At 34.6% G+C, this 22,838-nt stretch overlaps 1 protein-coding gene across 1 annotated transcript; it reads left to right on the top strand.

The window, feature by feature from the left end:
* Positions 1–7,603: 7,603 nt before the first annotated feature.
* On the top strand, positions 7,604–16,234 carry LOC131030500 (chaperonin CPN60-2, mitochondrial). The gene is made up of 18 exons (XM_057961351.2): positions 7,604–7,843; positions 10,089–10,110; positions 10,321–10,452; positions 10,577–10,736; positions 12,276–12,451; positions 12,658–12,753; positions 12,899–13,003; positions 13,243–13,329; positions 13,421–13,510; positions 13,620–13,700; positions 14,076–14,144; positions 14,303–14,380; positions 14,534–14,629; positions 14,821–14,920; positions 15,038–15,141; positions 15,241–15,346; positions 15,581–15,659; positions 15,811–16,234. Exons 1-18 carry the CDS (start codon positions 7,806–7,808, stop codon positions 15,917–15,919), a joined length of 1,728 nt encoding a protein of 575 aa, XP_057817334.2. The 5' UTR covers positions 7,604–7,805; the 3' UTR covers positions 15,920–16,234.
* Positions 16,235–22,838: the final 6,604 nt, after the last annotated feature.

The raw sequence follows: 22,838 nt of genomic DNA, 5'->3' as shown, positions 1-22,838 counted from the left end.
AAATCTCTAACTGCCTTAGTAGTACTGATCTTCACATTGCAATCAAAGTTTACATGACATAGTCTCTTATGCCATAACCAACTTTCATCTATATGTGCAATTAAGCATGTCTTTTCATTGTTATTCAAATGAAAGATATTACCTCTAGTCTGATTACCGGTTGCAATTTCCAAACCAGTTCTATTCATGATTTTGCATTTTCCATTTTTGAATTGTAATTGAAATCCTTTCTCAACTAATTGACCAACACTCAAAAGATTATGCTTCAATCCTTCAACATAGTAAACATTGTCAGTGTTATGCTTACCATCAAGAGATATTGTACCCTTACCTTCGATTGAACAAGCTTTGTCATCTCCAAATCTCACTAAGCCTCCATTGTATTCTTGAAAGTTCAAGAATTTACCTTTGTCTCCTGTCATATGATGTGAGCATCCTAAATCAATGATCCATTCATCCTTTACTTCAACTTTAGCTGCCAAGGCCTGTACTACCGGTTGAGCAGTAGGTGCCGGTTGATCTTCTGTTATAGCAACAAAAACCCATCCATTGTTTGTTGGATCCTCATCAGAATCATCAGTCACACCTTCATCAACAATGTAACAAGATTTGTCTTTATTCTTCTTAAATCTGTATCTCTGATATTTAGGGTTAGGCTTGTATGTTCTTCTAACTTCTTCTCTTAGTCTAGCATGTCTATCAGGGCATCTTGAATCCATTTGACCAATCTTATTGCAGTTAAAACATTTAAAGGGTGCTTTACCTTCATACTTACTTCCAACTGGACCTTTAGGCATTTTCCTTGCAAATAGTGCTTCAAGTTCTTCAAGTTCTTCATTTTCTTTCTTGCTTTCTTCAAGTTCTCTTGCATAAAAGGCTTTCCAATTAGATTTGTCAAATGATGGAGCAGATGATGTTGATGCTTTAAAGGCCAAATTTGTCTTTATAGTAGCAACAAGACCAAATTCTTCAATTTCAAAAGCTGAAAGTTTCCCAATTAATGTATCCCTAGTAACTGATGTATTAGGCATTGTTCTTAACTCATTTATAGCAGTGACTTTCATTTTATATGCTAGTGGCAATCCTCTTAAAACTTTTGAAATAATTTCATCTTCACTTAAGGTTCCTCCACAACATTTAATACCCAAAACAATTTCATTTACTCTTTCCATAAAAGCAGAAATCCTTTCATCTTCTTCCATTTTCAGATGTTCATACCTGACCCGAAAGCTTTCAAGTTTTGCAATTTTTACTGTGGAATCTCCTTCATTCAATGTTTCCAAATGATCCCAAATAGCTTTAGCAGTAGACCTATATGATAGTCCCATGATTGGTTGATCTGATAATACGCTCAAAAGTGCTTCTCTTGCTTTGCAATCATTTTCCTCATCTTTAGTCAAGTTAGCTGGACTAGGCTGACCTTGTACAATAGCATTATAACCATTCTTTATAACATCCCAAATGTCTTTTCCAATGCAATTTAAATGTGTCTCCATTCTGATCTTCCATATGCCATAGTTGGTTCCATCAAGTTTAGGACTGTCCTTCCTGAAATAATTAGTAGACATTGGATCTCCTCAAGCTGTTAAACTTCTGCAAAAGAGGACTAGGCTCTGATACCAATTGTTAGGTCCCAGAGACAACTAAGAGGGGGTGGGGTGAATCAGTTGTCAAATGAATTCAAACCAAAAACAACTTAACCAATTTAATGCTTAATACCGGTAAACCAGTTTAATATGCTGGTAGACAATTTTAACAATTAATTGCTATACCGGTAAGGATTAGTGCATGAAACATAAACACCAAGTTATCCACGACACATAACACCAATATTTGTACGTGGAAACCCTGTAAGGGGAAAAACCATGGTGGGAAACCTTACCCACAATCAGATGATACTACTGCAGATAGTAAGTGTACATAAATGGGGTTTGCACATGCAGAAAGGCCAACCGCCTAGAGCTCACTGCTCAATCACAAAATGGAAGTCACACTGACTACAGTTGGATGGTTAAATCCAATAAGAATGTACTGCACAAAATAGCATCTTCATATGCTGGATTCAGTACCGGTGTAGTTCTGATTGTCTTCACAAAAAACCCTCCTTCAATCTTCAAATGATGTTTGCGTGTATAGCTCTGCTTATTCTCGCATATATCTTCACACAATCCTTTTTCACATTCCACATCTGATCTTACAAGTAAGATCTTATATTTATACCATAACCTAAGACCAATTTTAGTAGGTCAACTCTACAAGATATTACAATAAAAACATTTTACAAACAATACAATATTCGATGCAATAACTGATTGAACATGTCGGCTTAATGCATTTACAACAATAATTAATCATCTCCATAGCATGCCATGCTGATCTGGAAAAGATAAACCTGCTGGTGTAACCCTGGACCTATTTGCTTGTAGTAACAAATATGCAAATATGAATATACCAATGAACAAAACTCCGGGACAAGATGTCCAAATGATGTCTTCGACATAACCATGTGTTTTCCATATCATTCCAAGTGCCGATGATCATTATATCTTGCTGGTGTACTAGATATCGGTGACTGTGCATGAGTCACTTGCTTGCCGGTGAATGTTGCTGATTCTCCAAAGTGCCAGAGTTGATAAGTGTTTAGTAGGTGTTGACATCAATGACAAAACCATACCAAAATACCAACAGACATGACATTTATTTCTTTATTATTGACCCTAGTAATTTACTCAAATATGATGGACATGAAGTATTGCTTCAAGTTGTCAATCATTCACTTATAAGGCCGAAGTTTTTCATCTTTAGTAAGATATTCATCATTGACTTGCCAAACTACTAGCTATGTGTCACCATAAATATGCATATTCTCGATTTTCCATTTCACAACCATTCTAAGTCCAATTATAAGAGCCTCATATTTGACAATGTTGTTAGTGCAAGGGAAAGTCAATTTGTAGGATTGATAAATATAACCCCCTTTTGATGTAACGAAGAGACCTTCCACTCCAAAACCATCTTGAGGGAATGATCCATCAAAGTATAGTTTCTCCTAATTAAAGATGCTACAGTGAATATTTCTAATTAGGGAAGTCTTCTATCAAGGGATGATCTAATATAGTAAGTGAATTTGCTAACTGATTAGCTATGATTTTTCCTTGTATTACCTTTTTGTCTTCATACTCAATGTTGAACTCACTAAGGATCATAACCCATTTAGCCAGTCTCTTAGTGAGTGTTGCTTTATTTTTAGAAGATCAATCTTAGAAATGAGCTTTGTTTGGTGACTTAACATGTAATTCTAAATCTTTTAAAAAATAAAAATAATAGCAAGACACATATGCTCAATAAATGTATAGTTGAGTTCATACCCCACTAAAGTATGACTAATATCATAGATAGCTCTATTTACATGAATAATCGTATTGTGCTAGGAGAGATCTTATTTTTGATGATGTAGTTGAGATGTATAACAATAAAAGGTTTTCCTTCAATAGGTGGCATACACACTAGTAGTGATAGAAAATTAATCCTCCAGTTGTTGAAAAGATTCTTGACACTTAGTATCCCATTTTCAGAATGTGACACCTTTGTGAAGTAGATGTTGAAATGGATGACACTTATCAGCTAATCGAGTGGTGAATCTATAGATAGACTACAACTTTTCTTGTAGACTATGTATCTATGCCAAATTGGTAGGAGGAGGCATATCTATTATTGCTTTAAGTTTTGCTAGGTCTACCTCAATGCCCTTGCAATAAATAATGTAGCCAAGGATTTTTCCTTAAGTGACTGTAAAAAGCATACATTTTCAGGTTCAATTCGACATTATATTTTTGTAGTCTTGTAAATAGTTTTGTAAGGCATCAAGATTGGTTTCTCATGTGAGTGATTTCCCTAACAAATCATCAACATAGTCTTCCATTAGATTATGCATCACATGTCATGAAAGATAACAATCCTGATCATCTAATATGTTGCTCCTACATTCTTAAGACCTAAGGGCACAAAATTTATTTCCAGCAGTAGGTTCCCCAAGGATAAGTGAAAGTAGTCTTTTGTTGATCCTCAGGTGCAATTTTGATATGATTATATCCTGAAAAGCCATCCATTAATGATAACATCTCATGTCTAGCTATATGATCCCATATCATGTCAATGTTTGGTGGAGGGAAGTCATCCTTAGGGAAAGACTTGTTTAGATCCTTGAAATCCATACAAATACGAATGTTCTGAGTCATCTTGGTGATTAGAACTAAGTTCTAAATACATTCTACATAGTTAATGGGTCAAACAGAATTGACATATAACAACTTCTAGAGCTCAACTTTGACTAATATGCAATTTGAGATGCTTTTTCCTTAGTTTTTGTTTGACAGGTTTGACAGGTTTGACACCTAGAAAGACTATGAGATGATGTAAGATTAGTTCCTGATCAAGTCTGGCATATGGGCATATGACCCAAAATTGAACAATATGAATCTTCAACATATCAACCACTAAACCCTAATACTCACATACTATTCTAATCTAAACAATAGAGCTTGTAAGATGAATGCTTGAAATCAATGAATAACACTAATGAAATTACCTTTCACTCATAATCCTTGCTTATCTCTATTGCTCTTTGAGGGTTTCTTTCAATGGTGTTGCTCTCATATTTTGTAAAGTATTATTTACAACGTGATTACATGAAAGCTCAAATATTGTTGTTAGGTAAAATATGAATGAGGGTCGATTAAATAGATTGTCCAAATATCGATCAATGATGGAGGGTGAATGTGAAAAATCTAAAAATCAATGGATGAGAATGAATGAGAGGAATTGATAGCTATAATTAGGAATTAACTAATTTGCATTGATTGGGTGAACTTGTTGCATGATTTTAGTGAAATGGAATTGATTGATCAAAGAACTAAAATTGGTTGATTAGAAGACTTGAAGTGAGTGATAGGTAAGTTGTGAGGTGGAGATATTAAGGGAATTAAATAATTAAAAATCATCTAGTCAGGTGTACGAGAAATTAATTAAAAAAAGAACTAAATAAACCAATTATTTAATTCACGAGCATGTGAGGAAATAAATTAAGTATTATTTTTATTTATCGTTATAAGAAATATGTTTAGAGAATGAATAATTAAATAAATCAAATAATTTATTTAATTATAGAATATAAAGTTAGCTAATTAAACAATTTAAATTATTATTTGATTATAATAAACTAGTAGAATAAATGAAATCGAATTAATTAAATATTAAAAATTATATAATTAATCTGCAAGGATAAATTAATTAAATAATTGTTAATTAAATAATTTTGATTATTTAATTATTGCACAATGGAGGGATATTCACATTTTGAATTATGAAATGGAAGAATAATGTTAGCTTAATTAAATAATAAAATTATTTAATTGATTTAGGAAGAATCCATGGTGAATATGCATATAGTGTAGGTCATTTTTTAGTGTCTATACTTTAAACACATTGACAATATTAAAATGGATGATTGATTTTATAAAAATAATAAATTATGCCCCCCTTTAATTTTTAGCTTACACTATAGAAACTCATTGACAACACTTTAGCACAACCTAAAATGACATCTAAATATTAAAAACTTACATAGGCATATGGAATCCAAATTCATAAGAGCAAATGAGAGAACAAAGATTTTGTTTTCAAGAAGTGTGCCTCCACGCACATCATGGTAGGGAACAACATTGTCTTGAGTTGATTGTGGGGACTTCAAATCATCCACACTTTATTAGTTATCCCAAGTATAAAATTTGGATTTGTGGTAGTTAATGCATGCACTTTTGATAAGGAAAAATATGGACGTGAAAGGGCAAAATGTTCTTGTAGAGGACAATAAATACCACTCCACTATGGAAGACTTCTATGAAAAAGATGTGGAAACTATGGTGATAAAAAATGATGTACAACTACTTGAGAAATCATAATCAAGCCCATCAAAAGTATCAAACTACGTCTCTAGCCTGACTTAGTGTCCAACACTACATTTGTGAAACTACAATTGCACCAACTTCTATGGATTTTATGTATTTATATTGCTTCTAACAAATACAAACTCTCATGATCTTTCTAGTCATAAATCTTCACATATACAAAAGTATTGAAATAATTTTGAATAGAAGCATTGAAGAGCAAAAAATTGATCAATAATCATTCAACATGATCAAAATCTTTGGTGTTTTCGTTTGTGCCACATTTTACTCTAATAATTCTCCAAAAGTTCAATAATTGACCAACTAGACAAAAGAGGAGGATAATTTCATGACAGATTTGAAAAAGGAGGATGGGTGTACAAAACATGGCCTGAGATAAGATGAGTAAGGTGGCTAAGACATTGAGAAAAAGAAGATTTAAATCCCTTTACAAATAGACATTTGACAAGCACAAAATTGAAATTTCTTTGATAACTTGAAATAACTAGAGGAATTTTACACATAAATAATATTCCATATCTTTTTACACTTTCCATTCAGTAAACTAAATTGCATATTTATTGGATTCTCATGTCTTATTTATAGGAAACTTCCTAAAACTATTCCCTTACTTGGGAAAACAAATAATTTATGGGTATAACCAAACTATAACAAATATTCAAAAGAAAGTGCAAAATCTAAACACACTTAAACAAACTAACAAGCTGTACCAAGACTCCTAATGATGTAATATTCCTAACACATGATGCATGCCATGTTGATAGACTGGAGAATATGGTGGTGGCCACAATTGCACAACTGAATAACTTGTTTTTGATCAGTTTGATGGCTCCACCAACAAGAAAGGTGACTCCTTTTGCATATTATTTGATCAGTTTGATGGCTCCACCAACAAGAAAGGTGACTCCTTTTGCATATTACCATCTCACCGCTATCAATAGAGGTGTGTCCAACAATACCAAATGAATTTATTTCATAAACTGCATTCAAACAAATTCTATTGCAATTGATTTATTCTTTGTGCATGTTTCTTTATCAAATTTCCATGAACATTCTTGTACCTAACATTTTAGTGGAAAAATAATTATTCTACATATTTGACTATAGCTCACAATTGTTCACATATAAATAAATTTGGGGTTGTGGGAATCATAGGTCATGAGTGAGATTAAATTTTATGATCACCACCACCTACCAAACAAAAATTAGAGTACATGTATAATCATATTTCATTTTTATAAAAAGAAATACCTGATTTGACTCAAAATTTCCTTCAATTCTTGTGTATGAGACGATGTACATACATTCCAAACTCTCTATAACGCATTCTAAACTACTCAAAATAATTTTTCGCTTAGAAATTTGAGAACAATACAGATTGTTAAGGGTTCAAATTCTTTGTCATATCAACAATTAATTATCTCACTTATCTTTGTATAACCCCATCCCATACACCAATGGTATGTAAGAGTTAATTATACTTAAATAAAAAAACCTTTCTATTGTTCTTGAAATTAAATACTACCAAGGTGCAGTTGCTTGTGTACGTACCCGCTTAGGTGTATTGCGTTACGTTTCCATCTTGATCGAGTTAAAACTTGTATTAATGAGAATGAGAAAAATAATTAATCTAGAAATTGGAAAGAAAATACATAAAACCACACCAAAGCCCTAATGGAGACTTCTAGACGCTTTGCCTGCTTAATTATACAAGATCCAGAGTCTAGTTAATCTTCGCCTAGGGTGTGTAGTATATGCTGTTTTCTGTGCTTATAGAGGAGTAGCTGATTTCATATTGAAATCTTTTATTTCTCTGCAGTATTATTGCTGTATATCATAATGTATAGAGCAGCTGCTGCACTCGCTTCAAAAGTTGGGTAAGTAGCAGCAATCTTCAAAAAGCCTTTTTTTTAAATTTTCTTCAATGGTCAGTGGTTTTGTTAGGTTGGAGCTTTTATCATCTTTTTAGTTGTATACCGTCTCTGTATTTTTCCAGTAGGGTTTAGGGTTTAACGAGGTTTATGGTTAGTATGTTGGAGACCTACACTTGTTGAGCTGATTTTTGATGTCTATCATAGGTGATATATCGGTGGGCATTTCAGATTTGGATTCACAGACATAAATACAATAAGGTTTAGGCATTTGAACGAAGTTTTAAACTTGCTCTATCTATAATAGTTGTTATGAAACTGATTTTGATTCATACGAATCCTTTGGTTCTGAATTGCGTGGGTAAATTTGGGAATGCATCGTGTTCTATGGTATCAATGCATAATGAATTATACTTTGACGATATACGTCAGGGGAACATTAACCTTAAGACTCCGCATGCTTAAGGGGAACACCGATCTTAAGCTTTATAACAAAGACGAAACTTTCAACGAGGGGCATTTAGTACCGAAAACAGACAAAAGTAGTAGTTTATGAGGACACCGTGTTCAAGGGCACACGGATGATGTATCTCGAGAAAAGTCATTTAGGTGTAGGCTAACATATGGTAAAACAAACTTTCTAAATGATCATGGTGGGTGCTGTAAGCATTCCGCTCAAAGCCTGTTTCTAATTTAATTAGAAGATTTGAATTTTTTTTTCTTCTTCTTTTGATTCTTAAGAGGTTTCATGAAAGCTTCCTCAGTACCTTATTTTCTCAATTTTAAATGACTATTGATTAGTAAGGCAAATTTACCTAATCAGTTGCCCAGTTTTAAATCCAACGTTGTGCTAATCCTTTCCTGTCTGTCTGTGTATATTGGCTTGAGCTAATTGATGAAGTGCTTCTCCTTACAAGAATGTGTCTGCATTTAGTAGTTCTTAATTACTTTCTTAGCTTGAAATGTAATGTTTGAATTGCCTTATAAGTTGCATTCTTCTTTGCTTGGTTAAGAAAAATCAATTACACAGTTTGAAAATGTTTTGAATTAATCGTCTGTTAGATTGCATTTTACTTGTGATAAAGTAAATTTTAATTTCAATGTATCAAAATGTAATGTTTGACAATTTGAAAGTCAATTTAGGTTGGCCGTTACTACCTTGGGAAGATTGAGTTTTCCTATGTGCTGAATACGTGAGAGCTGTTTACATGAAAATTGGAGCATACAAGAACAAGCTAAAACTACATTAACCTATTTTACCATGATCTAATGGAACACTCAGATTTAAGTGTACAGATCACATAAAATTATCTCCCTAAGAGCAACCCTTGTTGCACCAAGGTATGGTGGTTGTGCTCAAGGATGATGGATTTGGTTGTATGTGAGTGCCTTTAACAGGAGCATAACGATACATGTGAAAATGGCTTGGGTTGAGGCCAATTTATAGATTTTTGGCCCAAGGATTGGATGACTAGGATCCAAAGTAGAGATCAGGGGCTCAAATTGGTTGAGACCCTTGGAAGGATGAGAGATTACAAGTATTGTCACATGGTTTGTGGATGGAGAGAAGGAGAATATATGGTGGAGATTCCCATTGGGAGGATTGGATGGTGAGGATGAAAGGGGCACTTGGGACTTTGGGAGTACCCTTGAGGGACGGGCAAGTCCTTTGCCCCATGTTACACGGTACCAAGGCCATGTTACATTTACGAAGGGGTGCCTTGTGGACAAAGGCCATGCCTATGTACATATTTGGGGATTGTGCATGATTTGAGGGGGCTTGACTAGGATTAGGAATGTTCAAGTGGGGGGTTAGTGATTTAAGTAATTTTAATTGACTAATGAAAAATGAATGAAAAAGGGGATATAAATAAATAGATATATATTTATTTAATTTTTGGAAAGGGGATGGGGAATTTAAATATATAAATAGCTTTAGATTTATTTACCTAAGCTGAACCATAGAAGAAGGATGAAAATGGGATAGTTAATCAAATAAATAGGGATTTATTCAATCAATTTTAGACAACATGGTCTGTTAATTAGGCTAATTTATGATGTGCCCATTTTAGGTGTCTAAAAGAGCTATTCCAAGGGAACTTGCTAATAGATTGTTCTGTATTCCTAGCATAAGCTGTGTCATGAAAGGAACTTCTAGATGCAAATTTTTTTTTCTTTTTTTTTTTTTAAGAATTATACACATTTATCGTCTTTGTTCACTTACGTTTAATTTTCATTCATGTTTCTGCAGAAGGAGGAGTAACTACAGACAGGTTAGTGATCCTTAATTTCAATGTAGTCTTTATATTTGGACTTAAGCTATGTAAGGAACAGAAAAAGGCATATTTTAAAACAGGAAGACTGCCAATATCTACTGTGTGGAAAAGGAATAAATGCATGTTTCTCAAAGGCTTTAACATTTTGTGAGGTGCACTTCAAATTTCAGTTCTCATTCTAATTGTATTTATGATCTTCATGATTAGGGTGCCAGCGGGCTCAGCTGGAGCAGAAATTATGCTGCAAAAGAGATTAAATTTGGGGTTGAAGCCCGGTCTACAATGTTGCAGGGAGTGGAACTTCTTGCAGATGCTGTGAAAGTGACCATGGGACCTAAGGTAACATGTGGTTGAAAGTACTAGTGCTTTCATGTTAGTGGTGTTGTTTAGCAGGATTGGGTTGCAAGTATCCATGCTAGGTTATGTGTTGAGTATTTCTTATGTAGTTTGTTGATTTATGAAGGGCCGAACTGTGGTTATTGAACAAAGCTATGGAGCTCCAAAGGTTACAAAGGATGGAGTTACTGTGGCAAAAAGTATTGAGTTCAGTGACAAATTAAAGAATGTTGGTGCAAGCCTCGTGAAGCAAGTTGCAAGTGCAACAAACGATGCTGCAGGAGATGGTAAATTTGTGTTTTGGGATTCTTATTTATTTAGTAAAGAAGCTCTTGTGATTTGTAAACATGTTGATGCTATTGTCGACTATTGTTTTTGAGTCTGAGAGAAACATTTTTAGTCCTTGTATTTATAAACAATAAATGAGAGTGAGGTACAACTGGCTAAAAATGCCAATACATTCCAGCATTTAGACATAGCCTAAAAAGCTCCAAGGACTTTCAACCTATAAGCACAAAAGAACATGTCCTCTTTTTCCAAATAGCTATTTTGGAATGCCCTGCCATTTTGGGGGTGTGGGGATAGAGATGAGAGGCTCCTCTGCTGTCTCGAATGACCAGGGAGTGTTCTCTAGCTGTCTTGGAGGTCTTTGGCTCCCCTGAGGATTTCAGATGCTTCCTCCATTTTAATACTCAGTAGGGGACTCCTACAAGAGCCTGGAACATCCAAGGTACTTCTACAAGGCTTTAAATTGTCAGAGGTAACCATAGAAACCCTGGACCAATGGAACAAGGTTTAAAAACAGAGAAAAATACAAAACCAAAAGAAAAAGGTGACTGGCGAATCTGATAATGAGTTTGTATAATGATGGAGCTTTCTGCCCCTTGCTTTATACTTTTTCATCTTTTGGATATGATTTTTTTTTTGGATATTTTGAGATCTAAGACTCTCATTACAGTTACATTGGTCATTATATTTTATCATGTCTGATATTCATATTATATGTTAACATGTATCAATAGTAATGAAATAGTTTTATTTATGGGGTTTCAAATTTGCAATGAATATATTATGGATGTTAATTATCTTTAAATTATTTAACAATGCTTACTTTTATTATTTAATATAAGTAAAGCATTACACTTCTTATATTTATTAGTTATTCTACCTTGCCATTATCAAAATCTGGTCAAAGTTTTAGTTTTGCTGGATACTTATATTGCCATCAGTGATTGTATCTGCCTGAGGAACTACATGTAACGTAGAATATATAGAGCAAGTGTGTTTTTGCAAATATAGCAACTATTGCTTCCCTTTACCACAATAAAGTATGAAATTTATTTAGTCCTTTTATCAAATAGGTTGCGTGCCCTTGTGCATCACCATTTGCAAACATTTATTTTGGTCATCAAGAATCCATATTTCTGGGAATTGTGTAGAAATCACATTTATGCGGCCATCCTATGCCATATCGTGTAGTGATCACAGTCCTAAAACAATACCTCATCGAAGCATTTAGTAAAATAATCTGTGTGCTATCTGTGAACTGCTAAATTTTACATTCTTGTCTTTTCTTGAAACTGTCTTTGAACAAAGTTTCAATTTTGAAAAAATCAGTACCAAATCTCCAAACCCGGAACCAAAGCCTGAAAGGCATTGACAAGACTGATAATCATCTGTCAATTACATTGGATCGAACAATTCCACAGGGTTACTTAAAAAATAATGCATACACACATGAAGTATTGGAAATTTTAGAAAAGTTAAAATAAGTTTATGGGTTAACTGTGGTTATTTTGTGCTTAAGTTCATTCTATTTTTTTCAGGTACAACATGTGCTACCATTCTTACTCGAGCAATATTCGCAGAGGGTTGTAAGTCAGTTGCAGCTGGTATGAATGCAATGGACTTGAGACGCGGTATCAGCATGGCCGTTGACGCTGTTGTGACACACTTGAGAAGCAGAGCAAGGATGATTAGCACATCTGAGGAAATTGCACAGGCATGCAAAATAGTCTGACTGCTATTAGATACACTTTGTTCTGACTAAAAGTTTGAAGTATTATAATTATAGAACTGTTTTTGAAGTTTGTTAAGCAAAGTCAAGTCATTTCTGCATTTATTCTTTACGATATACTTGTTTTTTTTCTGGCTATGATTACATGTCAATCAATTCATGTTTCTGAAGCCTTGCATGTTTGAGAGCAGGTTGGTACCATCTCATCAAATGGGGAAAGAGAAATTGGCGAATTAATTGCGAAAGCAATGGAAAAAGTTGGCAAGGAAGGAGTCATAACTATAGCGGTAAGTCAAATGACCTTTATTGCTCAATGATGGTAATCTATCAAAACTAAATATGTATCTATGTGACAGTCCATTCAAGTTTGGTAAGTAAAATTGTTCAAGCTCTCTTGTTTTTGTTACACAAAGTGGAATCACCTTTCCACAGGATGGGAAGACACTGTACAATGAATTAGAGGTTGTTGAAGGAATGAAGCTGGACAGGGGTTATATATCTCCATATTTTACCACAAATGAGAAGACCCAGAAATGTGTGAGTATTAATTTGGCATTCATTCTTGATAATATATTTGTAGAAATACGGGAGTAACACTTAAACATTGGTTATGTTTGAGGGCATTTGCATTAGTTCAGTGCCTTGTTGCAATGTCTATTCTGTTTGGAGTCTCATGTATACTGAATCTCTGGGAACTTTCCTGTTGTGGCTATATTGTAATGATTTTAGAGTTCCTTATTGTCTAGATGTATTCACTTTATCTTTAATGTTTACAGGAACTGGAGAACCCTTTGATTTTAATACATGAAAAAAAAATATCAAGCTTAAATGCGGTTGTCCGTGTAATGGAACTAGCATTGAAGGTGAGAAATGTTTGTTTTTATTTGCTTGACATGAATTCTCCCCCATGTTTCACTTCAAGAATGCTCGCTGAATTTTATCTTCTTTGTTCAGAAGCAAAGATCACTTTTGATTGTGTCCGAGGATGTGGAGAGTGAAGCATTAGCAACTCTAATTCTAAATAAGATTCGTGCTGGAGTAAAGGTATGCCTTCCTAACACTTTTGTACCATCTTCCATGCTTTTCCATGTTTAATACTCATCACCCTTGGAGAATGTTAAAATTATTTTGTGTTTTCTGTTGTACTTAATAGGTTTGTGCTATTAAAGCTCCTGGCTTTGGAGAAAACAGGAAAGCAAACTTGCAGGACCTTGCCACACTTACTGGTGGCCAAGTTAGTTCTTTCATCCTTAAACCTCGTTTCTTAGGGTTTGATTTGGTGACAAAGTATCTTTTTTTCTAAAGCCTTCTAATTAGTATTGATGTTGAGCTTTGTGTATTTCACAAAAAATAATTCAGTGTTTATTTATAATAATATTTAGTTGTAAACTTGTAATTGTTATTATTCTATCAGCTTTTTTAGAAATTAAAGTACATAGATAATGTTTTTCTTGTTGTATCTCAAGGCTGATAGCTGTTTACCAATTATAGGGATTTCTCTCGGTATCTCTATATTTTGACTGTTGAATCGAATAAACCTATTTTTTATGTTATTGATTTGATTAACTGAAATTAGTTAAAAAATGATGATTTGGGTTTCCTTCTGCAGATGATTACAGAAGAACTTGGTATGAAGCTTGAAAAGGTTGAATATGAAATTTTTGGTACAGCAAAGAAGGTTGGTAGTGAGTTCTTCAACTGATCATAGGATTTTTGAGAGGTTATGTGTTATGGAATCAAAGCTTTTTCAATTATTACAGTCTGGGTGGATCCAGCAAGACAAATGCTTTGCCGGCATTGTAATGTTTAAGTTTCATCTGGTTATTGTGGTGATAGGTAACTGTATCCAAGGATGATACAATAATTCTTGATGGAGGTGGTGACAAAAAGAGCATAGAGGAAAGATGTGAACAGGTCTGTGTTGACAAGAGTGTAATTTGTATGTTGCTCTTTAAATGCTATAATATTACCTTTTGTGCGTGTTATAATTTGTTTTTCATTTGCAAATCTGAAAGTGGCCAATTTATTCATATCCTTTATTAACTGTCTAATCATCATGACAAGCAGATTCGGGCTGCTATTGAAACAAGCACATCAGATTATGACAAAGAGAAATATCAGGAGAGGTTGGCGAAATTGTCGGGAGGAGTTGCTGTTCTTAAGGTTTTTGAGTTAACTTGATTCTTTTATTTTGTTATTCTTATTGAGTTAACTTGAATTCCTAAAATTTGCAACCCTTGAGCTTTTCAATTAATTTGATTTCTTAAATTAACTGTTCAAGTACAGTTATTTATACAAGAATAACAAGAAGTTAATGTTATTTTTAGTCTATCATTACTGCTTTTGTTTTGTAGATTGGTGGAGCCAGTGAGGCAGAAGTTGGGGAGAAAAAAGATAGAGTTACAGATGCTTTAAATGCCACTAAGGCAGCGGTGGAAGAGGGTATTCTGCCAGGTAAAACAACATGCCCATATGGGTATTCTTCAAGGCACAAATGTGGTCACTTACAAATTTCGATAGAAAACAGCTTTTAAATGAAGATATGATTGCTTATTTCAAGCATTTCTGCAGGTGGTGGTGTTGCTCTTCTCTATGCATCAAAGGAGCTAGATAAACTTCAAACTGCTAATTTTGACCAGAAGATTGGAGTGCAGATAATTCAGAATGCTGTAAAGGTGTGAGATGCGATGCCCATTTGAAGTTTCTAATTTTATAATGTTTTATATTGCATCTGCCTTTAGAATTCTGATTCTGGATGTTTTATATTCTCGCAGACTTGTGCATATACTATTGCAGCAAATGCTGGTGTAGAGGGTGCCGTAGTGGTAGGGAAGTTACTGGAACAAGATAATATGGATCTTGGTTATGACGCTGCCAAAGGTGAGTAGAATATATAATTTGGATAAAATTCTGAAGAAAAATGATCATTTTTTTGGGCAAAATTTCAATTCATTTTTGAAGTGATCATTTGGGCTTATGTGTAGCTGATGTTCATTATGAGCTCATTAACAGCAAGTTTTCTGCAGATATAAGATTTGACTTGATTTTTTGACCTATTTATGTTTGTTATCCAAAAAATTAGAATAACCTGCCCTTCATCTGCTTTTGGACCAGGTGAATATGTTGACATGGTTAAGGCAGGAATTATTGATCCCTTGAAAGTAATTAGAACTGCATTGGTTGACGCTGCAAGGTAAGAATACTTTTCTATTATGCTGTCATTAGAATGTGGACATCTTACTTAGTGATGATATCTGACATCATTCTGGAGTGTTTATGTACTATTTGCATACAAATTGGCAATCTAAGGGTGTCTTTGGTTCTATGGTTTCTGGTATTTGCAGTGTCTCCTCACTGTTGACGACGACAGAGGCAGTTGTTGTTGAAATCCCTAAGGACGAGAAAGATGTTCCAGCTATGGGTGGTGGTGGCATGGGTGGTATGGACTATTAATAAGATAGTTTGTGCACAGTGCCTCCAACATACTGTGCTGGAAACTACAGTTAGATTTACTGCTCTAACATACTCTCCTGGAAACTAGGGTTAGATTCACTGTAGGTTATATAGGTCTGTTGCAGCTTTTTAACCTTTTTATTTATACCTAGAGCATTATTATCCCCTCATTGGGAATTGATTGAAAAGATTGTGAGTGAGTGCCCTGCAGCTGCTCCATTGCAACTTTCTGCAGAGAAAGAAATGTAATCAAAGAGGAAAATTTTGTTAATTTATCCGAAGATATGCAGTGCAATGTTTGTTTGGTTCTTATTATGTCCTTTTTATCGCTTGATTGGGTTTATCATCAACAACAGGAATGACGGGAATCATTGAAGCGATGTGAAACGCTAATATAGTGCTTCACATTTTAAATATAATTTCTGTTTGCTAACACATATGAATTATACTCATTAGATGCATTATACTAATAAAACTGTGTATTAATAGTGGCATTACTACTGATGATAATTATCGTGGAATTTACAAAAGCTGTAGAGTAATGATGAAAATGGTAATAAAATACATATTCTGAAGAAGATGGTCACGAAGTTCATGGAAGTTTGTGGAGCAGTGATGAAAAGTGAAGAAACAAAATGCAAGATAAAATTCTTAGAAACTTAAATTGGGAAAGCAGTAGCATTCTCTAATAGTATAACAGTTGTTCTTTAGCGTAGACCTCATTCCGCTCATGACATCAAGGATAGATATAAAATGCTTTTTGAAGTTCCCATTTGGTTTAATTAGAAGCTGGCAAATGCTGGGTTCGTGGTACAGGATGTTGTGTATTTTGGGGTAAAATTGCAAGGGCATTGGGATGAGATGTTCTTTTGGTAGTGCATTGGTTATGCAACTAAATACATCGTTTTGGGCATTTTTTTCACTCATCCATGGCTGTATCGTTGGTGTGTTTTGATTCTGCATGGGGATAATTTATCTTAAAGGAATCTGTGATGCACCCTAGCAAGTGTGAGAAAGGTACTACCAGGCAATGAACTTTCTTATTGAGTTCACTGCAGATCTCATAATGATGTTTAGCGATGGGAAAGCGACAAGGCGTGTGGTTTGTTGATATTGAATTTCTGAAAACTGTGTTGATTTATTGGGATGATATCAGTAATAGTGGTTCCCAAGAACCCATCTGGGTTGTTGAGCACTCATTTGAATGGTTTGCAAGACGGTGCTTGTCTAAACTTTTTGTTAAGGGGGTAGCAGGCTAAGTGGGCTTGATTATGTGGCTAGTACTGGATGCGTGACCTGTTACAAAGTTTTGGTACTTCATCAGTGTGAGAATTATCCAGATGTAATGAATGTTAGGTGGATCGGTTTAAGTTGCAATAGATGAGTTATTTGGAACTATATATCTCATGAAATATGGATCATTGCAATTTTTTTTAATGAAAATTTGTTAAAAACTACCTTGAATAGTTCTCAAGGCACACCACTTGTTATAGGTTGCAAATGGGTGGCAAGCTAAGTAGGCTAGATTGTTGGAGAAATGTTACAAAATTAATTACTCAAGCTATAGTATTAAGATGGGTCAGGTTCAAAGAATTATTTTGAGATCAAGTCTTTTGACCTTGCAAGCATCGTGAAGATAGGGTTAACTGGACCATTTAAAGGTATAAGAGGGGATTCTTGGAAGACATTATCATGGGATGAGTCAGTGAAGATTCGCTTGAAATTATAGAATGTAATAAAAAAAAATTATTATAAAATTTAATATATAAGATAGATTAGAAATTATGCAATTAAATTGGGTCAAATGTATCACATAATTTGAAACTTGCCAAACACATCATATATCAAAAGGAATGAGCTAGGAAGCTCTATAATGTTTGGTTTAGAAGGGACAAACCTACCAAAGGTTTTGCAAATAGAGTAGCATTGGTTAACGAATTCATCTCTTTAAAATTTATAAACTAAAGCTCCATTTAGCCCAATAGTGAGACCAAACTCTAAATTTTAATAAAGGCACAACACTCTTATGAAGATTTATGTGATCAGATTTTTAGGAAAATAAAACGTGGTATACTTTTTGCCAAAAAGTAGAAAGGCAACTATTTGCACATCAGTATGCAACATTCGTGGATAACAAAACTAAAAGATAAAGCTCCAAATAAAAAATTGAATCTAGAGGTTCAAAGACCATTTGTTTTCCCAAATAAACCACATTTGATATTAACACATTAATATGCAATACCAATGTGAGCAGATATTTAACTCAGAAATGAATCGCTTTCACTGAAATTCTAGAAAGAGAGTGAACATTGCCTTAGATTAGCATTTTACCCACAAAGAAGGAATCGCATTCATAAGTTTATGTAAATTCATAGATCTAGTATAAACATCAAAGGCAATTTCACATTTAATGCACAAAGACAATAAATTTTTCCATAAACAATTCGAGCCCTCCAAATTCCTTCAAACATATATTTATAATGTTCATATGTGTGACTGTCAAACGTTTCTTGAAATTGATTCTTTTAAAGAATCATTTTAAGAGTCTTGTTAAACGAGAGATAAAATAACATTAACACAAATAAAACAAGGAAGCAATGTCATGGCTGAGGTGGCGCCATCGACTCGGCCACATTGGACTCACCTTCCCGAGTATGTGCTTTCTTGGCCTTATATCCTTCCAATGCCTTCAGAATGGCCGGGGTCTCTTGCTCTCTTGAAACACAAACATTTTGCGTTCTCAATCTAAGCTCCTTGTTGGATTGATTCACTTCATTCTTGGTGGTAAAGGTCTGGGCATGGTTTGCACACCAAGTTAACATGGTATTGATCTTAGCCAACTTGTTTAGGTTGTCTTTGTTGAAGGCCTCGGGGTTGGACAAACTGTCAATGTTCTTCTCAAATTCAGCATTCAACTCATTTGTTGAAGTGTCTCTAGACTTATGACATGATCCCGATCATGTCATGTGGAATATCATTACCACATTCATTGATTGCCTTAAATGCTAGAAAGGCATTACAATTCCAGTGATTAGTAATACCATGCCACAAAGGACAAGGATACAACAATCATTAACCAACAAGTCTTTAGCCAACGATCATCATGAAGGAATAACAATTAATTATTCATTAAGGACCAAAGATCTTAATTAAGGAAGAAGTTACCATAATAAGATGAGGGGGTGCGAATAAGAAAATCATTCTTTGGTTAGCAATTAACATGTCAAGTAGCCATAACCCCTCACAAAGATCACCTCTCCTCCAAGATGTCATAGGATATAAGAAGGGAAAAAGGCTTTGATAGGAAGGGCAATAAAGAGAAAGAGATTTCAGAGTATTGAGCACTCAAGCAAATAAGAGTACCATTTCAACTTGCACACATATTAGACAACAACCTACGTGTTTACCCAATTCTGGGGTATGATATGTGTATATATATGGCATAATAATTAGCATTGATAGTTATTAATATTACAAATGTTAGATATAATTGAAGAGGGAAAAGACTAGTGAGGTGGATTAGATAACAAATATGCAAATCAAACATATAATCACATAAAATCCAAAGACATAATTTGAAATGCTCAAAATAAGAATGAAATGCATATACCTCGCAAACTAATACCTTCTCCTTCGGATGGAGCTTGATGAAGTGAAGGCGCCCTTGGATGATGCTTCACTTGATGTGCTCCTCTTGCTTGCTTGATGTGGATGGCTCTCCAATGTTGTGCACAATATGAAAGGGATTTTAGAAGGATGATATGGACAAAATGGTTAAGTGTGGATGAGATATGATTTGGACATGATAAGATTGCTTAAGATGATTTCCTAGGCTCAAAAGGGCAACATAAGATTACTGAACTTGGAGATGATCAATGAAGGGATGGAGTTCTCAATTTATAGGAAGAGGAGAGGAAGAATGGATTGTTGGGATGGATCTAAGATGGAGGGCTAGGATAGCTTGTGAGCTCACACAAGGTCCAAGAGAGGGTGTGGAGATCAAGATATATGTCTTAAAGGCATTTCTTGTCTCCACACTCCTCAAGGTGCATTGGGAAGACTTCTCAAGGTACCTTGAGAAGAGCAAGGTGCATTGGGAAGACATCCCAATGTGCCTTGAGAGGAGCAAGGGATGTGACATTCCTTGAAAAATGGAGAGGAGAAATTAAAAATTCTCCAAAAAGGTATGATCATGGGGATTAAAGGAATAAGAAGGAATTAAAAATTCCTTGGGAGAGGAGATGCCTAGAGGATTGTGAGATTTTGAAAATCTCACATTCACCTAGGAAAAGAGCATTAAAAACTAGTGGTTGGATGGAAGGGACAAGGGGTTGACTTTGTGGCTAATCATGATGATTAGCCACTAGCAACTCATTAGGAGGGGATTAGAGGAAGATTTGGGTGGGATAGGATTTGTAGGAGGATTTGACTAGGAGAGAGAATGAGTGGGAAAATTAAAAATTAGAAGAATAATGTTAAGTGGGTTTAGGGGGATTCTAGAAGACTTTATTAGGTTAATGATAAATTAGAAAGGTGATTTAGAGGAGTTATGTGGGATAACTAATTAATTGGAATTAATTAGCTAAGAGGAAGATTTGTGAGGATTCAACCTTTAGAAGAATAAAGAAAGGGATTGATTTATTAAATAAATCAGTCACATACTATAGTGACAATATTAATTTTAATGAATTAATATTGAGGAGAATTTGAATTGACATAATTAATTAATTATGTGAGGGAATAAAAAATAATTAAAACAATTATTTTTAAGTGTCTACAATAATATTCTACCTTGTTGATATATATGTATAAATTATATGTTGATAATTTTACTATAACTTTGCATGTATATAATGTGACACATAGGACAATTCCTTTAAGGATTCTCATCCATTAGGTCATCTCATTTTGGAGGGTAGACATAGTACATATGAAGGATGCAAGTAGCTAGGAAGCCATGTCAGTAGAGACACCCCAAGTGGGGTTGGGAGGCCAAATGAAGGTTATCATTCTGTGCTCCTGGGATGAGATAGCTCGAGGCGCCTTGTATGGTCTCCCAAATGGTGCTCCATAATGAGGATGAGTTGGTTGGATAGAACTTCAAAGGAATCCCATATGCATATCTTGAAAATTACAATAGTGCATATGAATTCTATTTGTACAATAATGGTTTATATGTTTATTTATCTTGTGATACCAACTTGGTTGTAGGCCCTACATCAAGATTTTAAAGTAAAAATTCCCACTTCCAAGCACTATTCAAATCCCACTAGGGAAATTTTAGGGCAGATTAAGTAAAGTTCTAGTAGGGGGCATTACTGCTTATCTTTTTTCTTGATTTGGCAACCAATATTAGTGAAATCTTGCACAATTTGATCCTACATCTTGTTTGCTTCCTTAAGTAGTTTATTTTGCCCTTTGATATTCTATCCCAGAAAACTGTGTTTCCACTTCAGACTCTCCATCTAAACTATACATTGGTTATCTTGGGCATTGGTTATAATCTTATCTACAACAACAATATTTGTGCCTAGAGCCACTATCTCTTTAAGCTCTTCTATTATGTTCATGCATGTGACTACTTTTGTTTAGCGTTTTTCACCTCAAAGATGTTGAAGTTCCTTGTTATAATAAATTCACCATGCACTTTCTTCAGGTTATCAATAAAGGGGGCTCCTTTAACTTTGACCTTTTTGATCCATTCTTGGGTGACCCGGCCAAAATAGCTACCAGTTTGTACTTTAGCCACTAATTCTTTATTAGCATATGATTTAGGATCCTATATAAACTTTGAGGAGTTAGATGACTACGAGGATGGGGCCAATAATGATCTTAGACAATCTAAAAGTATGTTTACCATCATTTTCAACTCTTCTTTGTCAAACTTATCCTTTTCAGTCCATCAGTTTGGTAGCCATCACCTATTAATTATGTGAGCTTGCAGCTCTATTAGTTGGCCCCATGTCTATATGAGTCATATTAAAATCTATAGTTGTAGCTTGAGTTGGGTCCTTCTATATGGTGGGATGAGCAATTTCTAGAAATAGATGATTTGAGGCCTCATCCTCTACTATCCTTGAAGTGACCTTAAGATTCTTAGATCTAGGAGAGGAAGTAGATTGAAGCGATTGTTCAAAGACATCCTTAGGTGGCTTCTTAATAGATTCAATTTTCCTCTTCTTAGATAAAGATGTCTCTAGCCATGATGTGGAGGACAATGTTTGCATAAGACTTTTCATAGAGTTAGGAGTAAATAACAAAGCTCTTTTCATCAATGGGGTCTTCTCTACATTTTGCAAAATAAAAAGAAAGCATGGCTTTGAATTACCACCTCTAGGACTTTCATCGGGATTGGAGTTTGTTGCTCCCTTCATTTGTTCTAGGTCTCCTACTATTTCTTTTCCTTTCCCCTTGTTTCCTTCTTGTCCCTTAGCTTTGTATTTTCCTTCTTTATCTTTCTCTTTGGTTCCTCACTTGGTAATGAGCCTTCTCCACAAGTCTTCTCAGGATATTTCCTCTTTTCTGGTGGCTCATCATCACCTCCATTTCCAGTTGGAGTGGCTATTGACTTGGTTTGAGGGAACCAAAGAAGATACATTCACAATACTTGGATTACCTTGTCTTATGACCTTTTGTGACTTTTTAGTTCGAAGTCTCAACTTTATTCTTTGCTAGCCAGATTTGTGTCCTCTTTAGGACTATGTTTTATTCCTCATTTGCAAGTGTCTATGTTCAAGTAAGCTCCAATCAATAGGGACTAATGGTTGTGTTTGAATATTATCTGTATAAATAGGATCCACCAAATCAAATTCATCATTTTCGACACCTTTCACATCCCATCCCAATTGTTACTCAATTATTTGTTTTAGACTTAGTCTCATCCAATTGTGCTTTTGGACTTCATAATCATCTATAGTCT

The sequence above is a fragment of the Cryptomeria japonica genome, chromosome 2 (genome assembly GCF_030272615.1).
Source record: "Cryptomeria japonica chromosome 2, Sugi_1.0, whole genome shotgun sequence".
NCBI lineage: Eukaryota > Viridiplantae > Streptophyta > Pinopsida > Cupressales > Cupressaceae > Cryptomeria > Cryptomeria japonica.
This window is presented reverse-complemented; position numbering and strand designations above follow the sequence as displayed.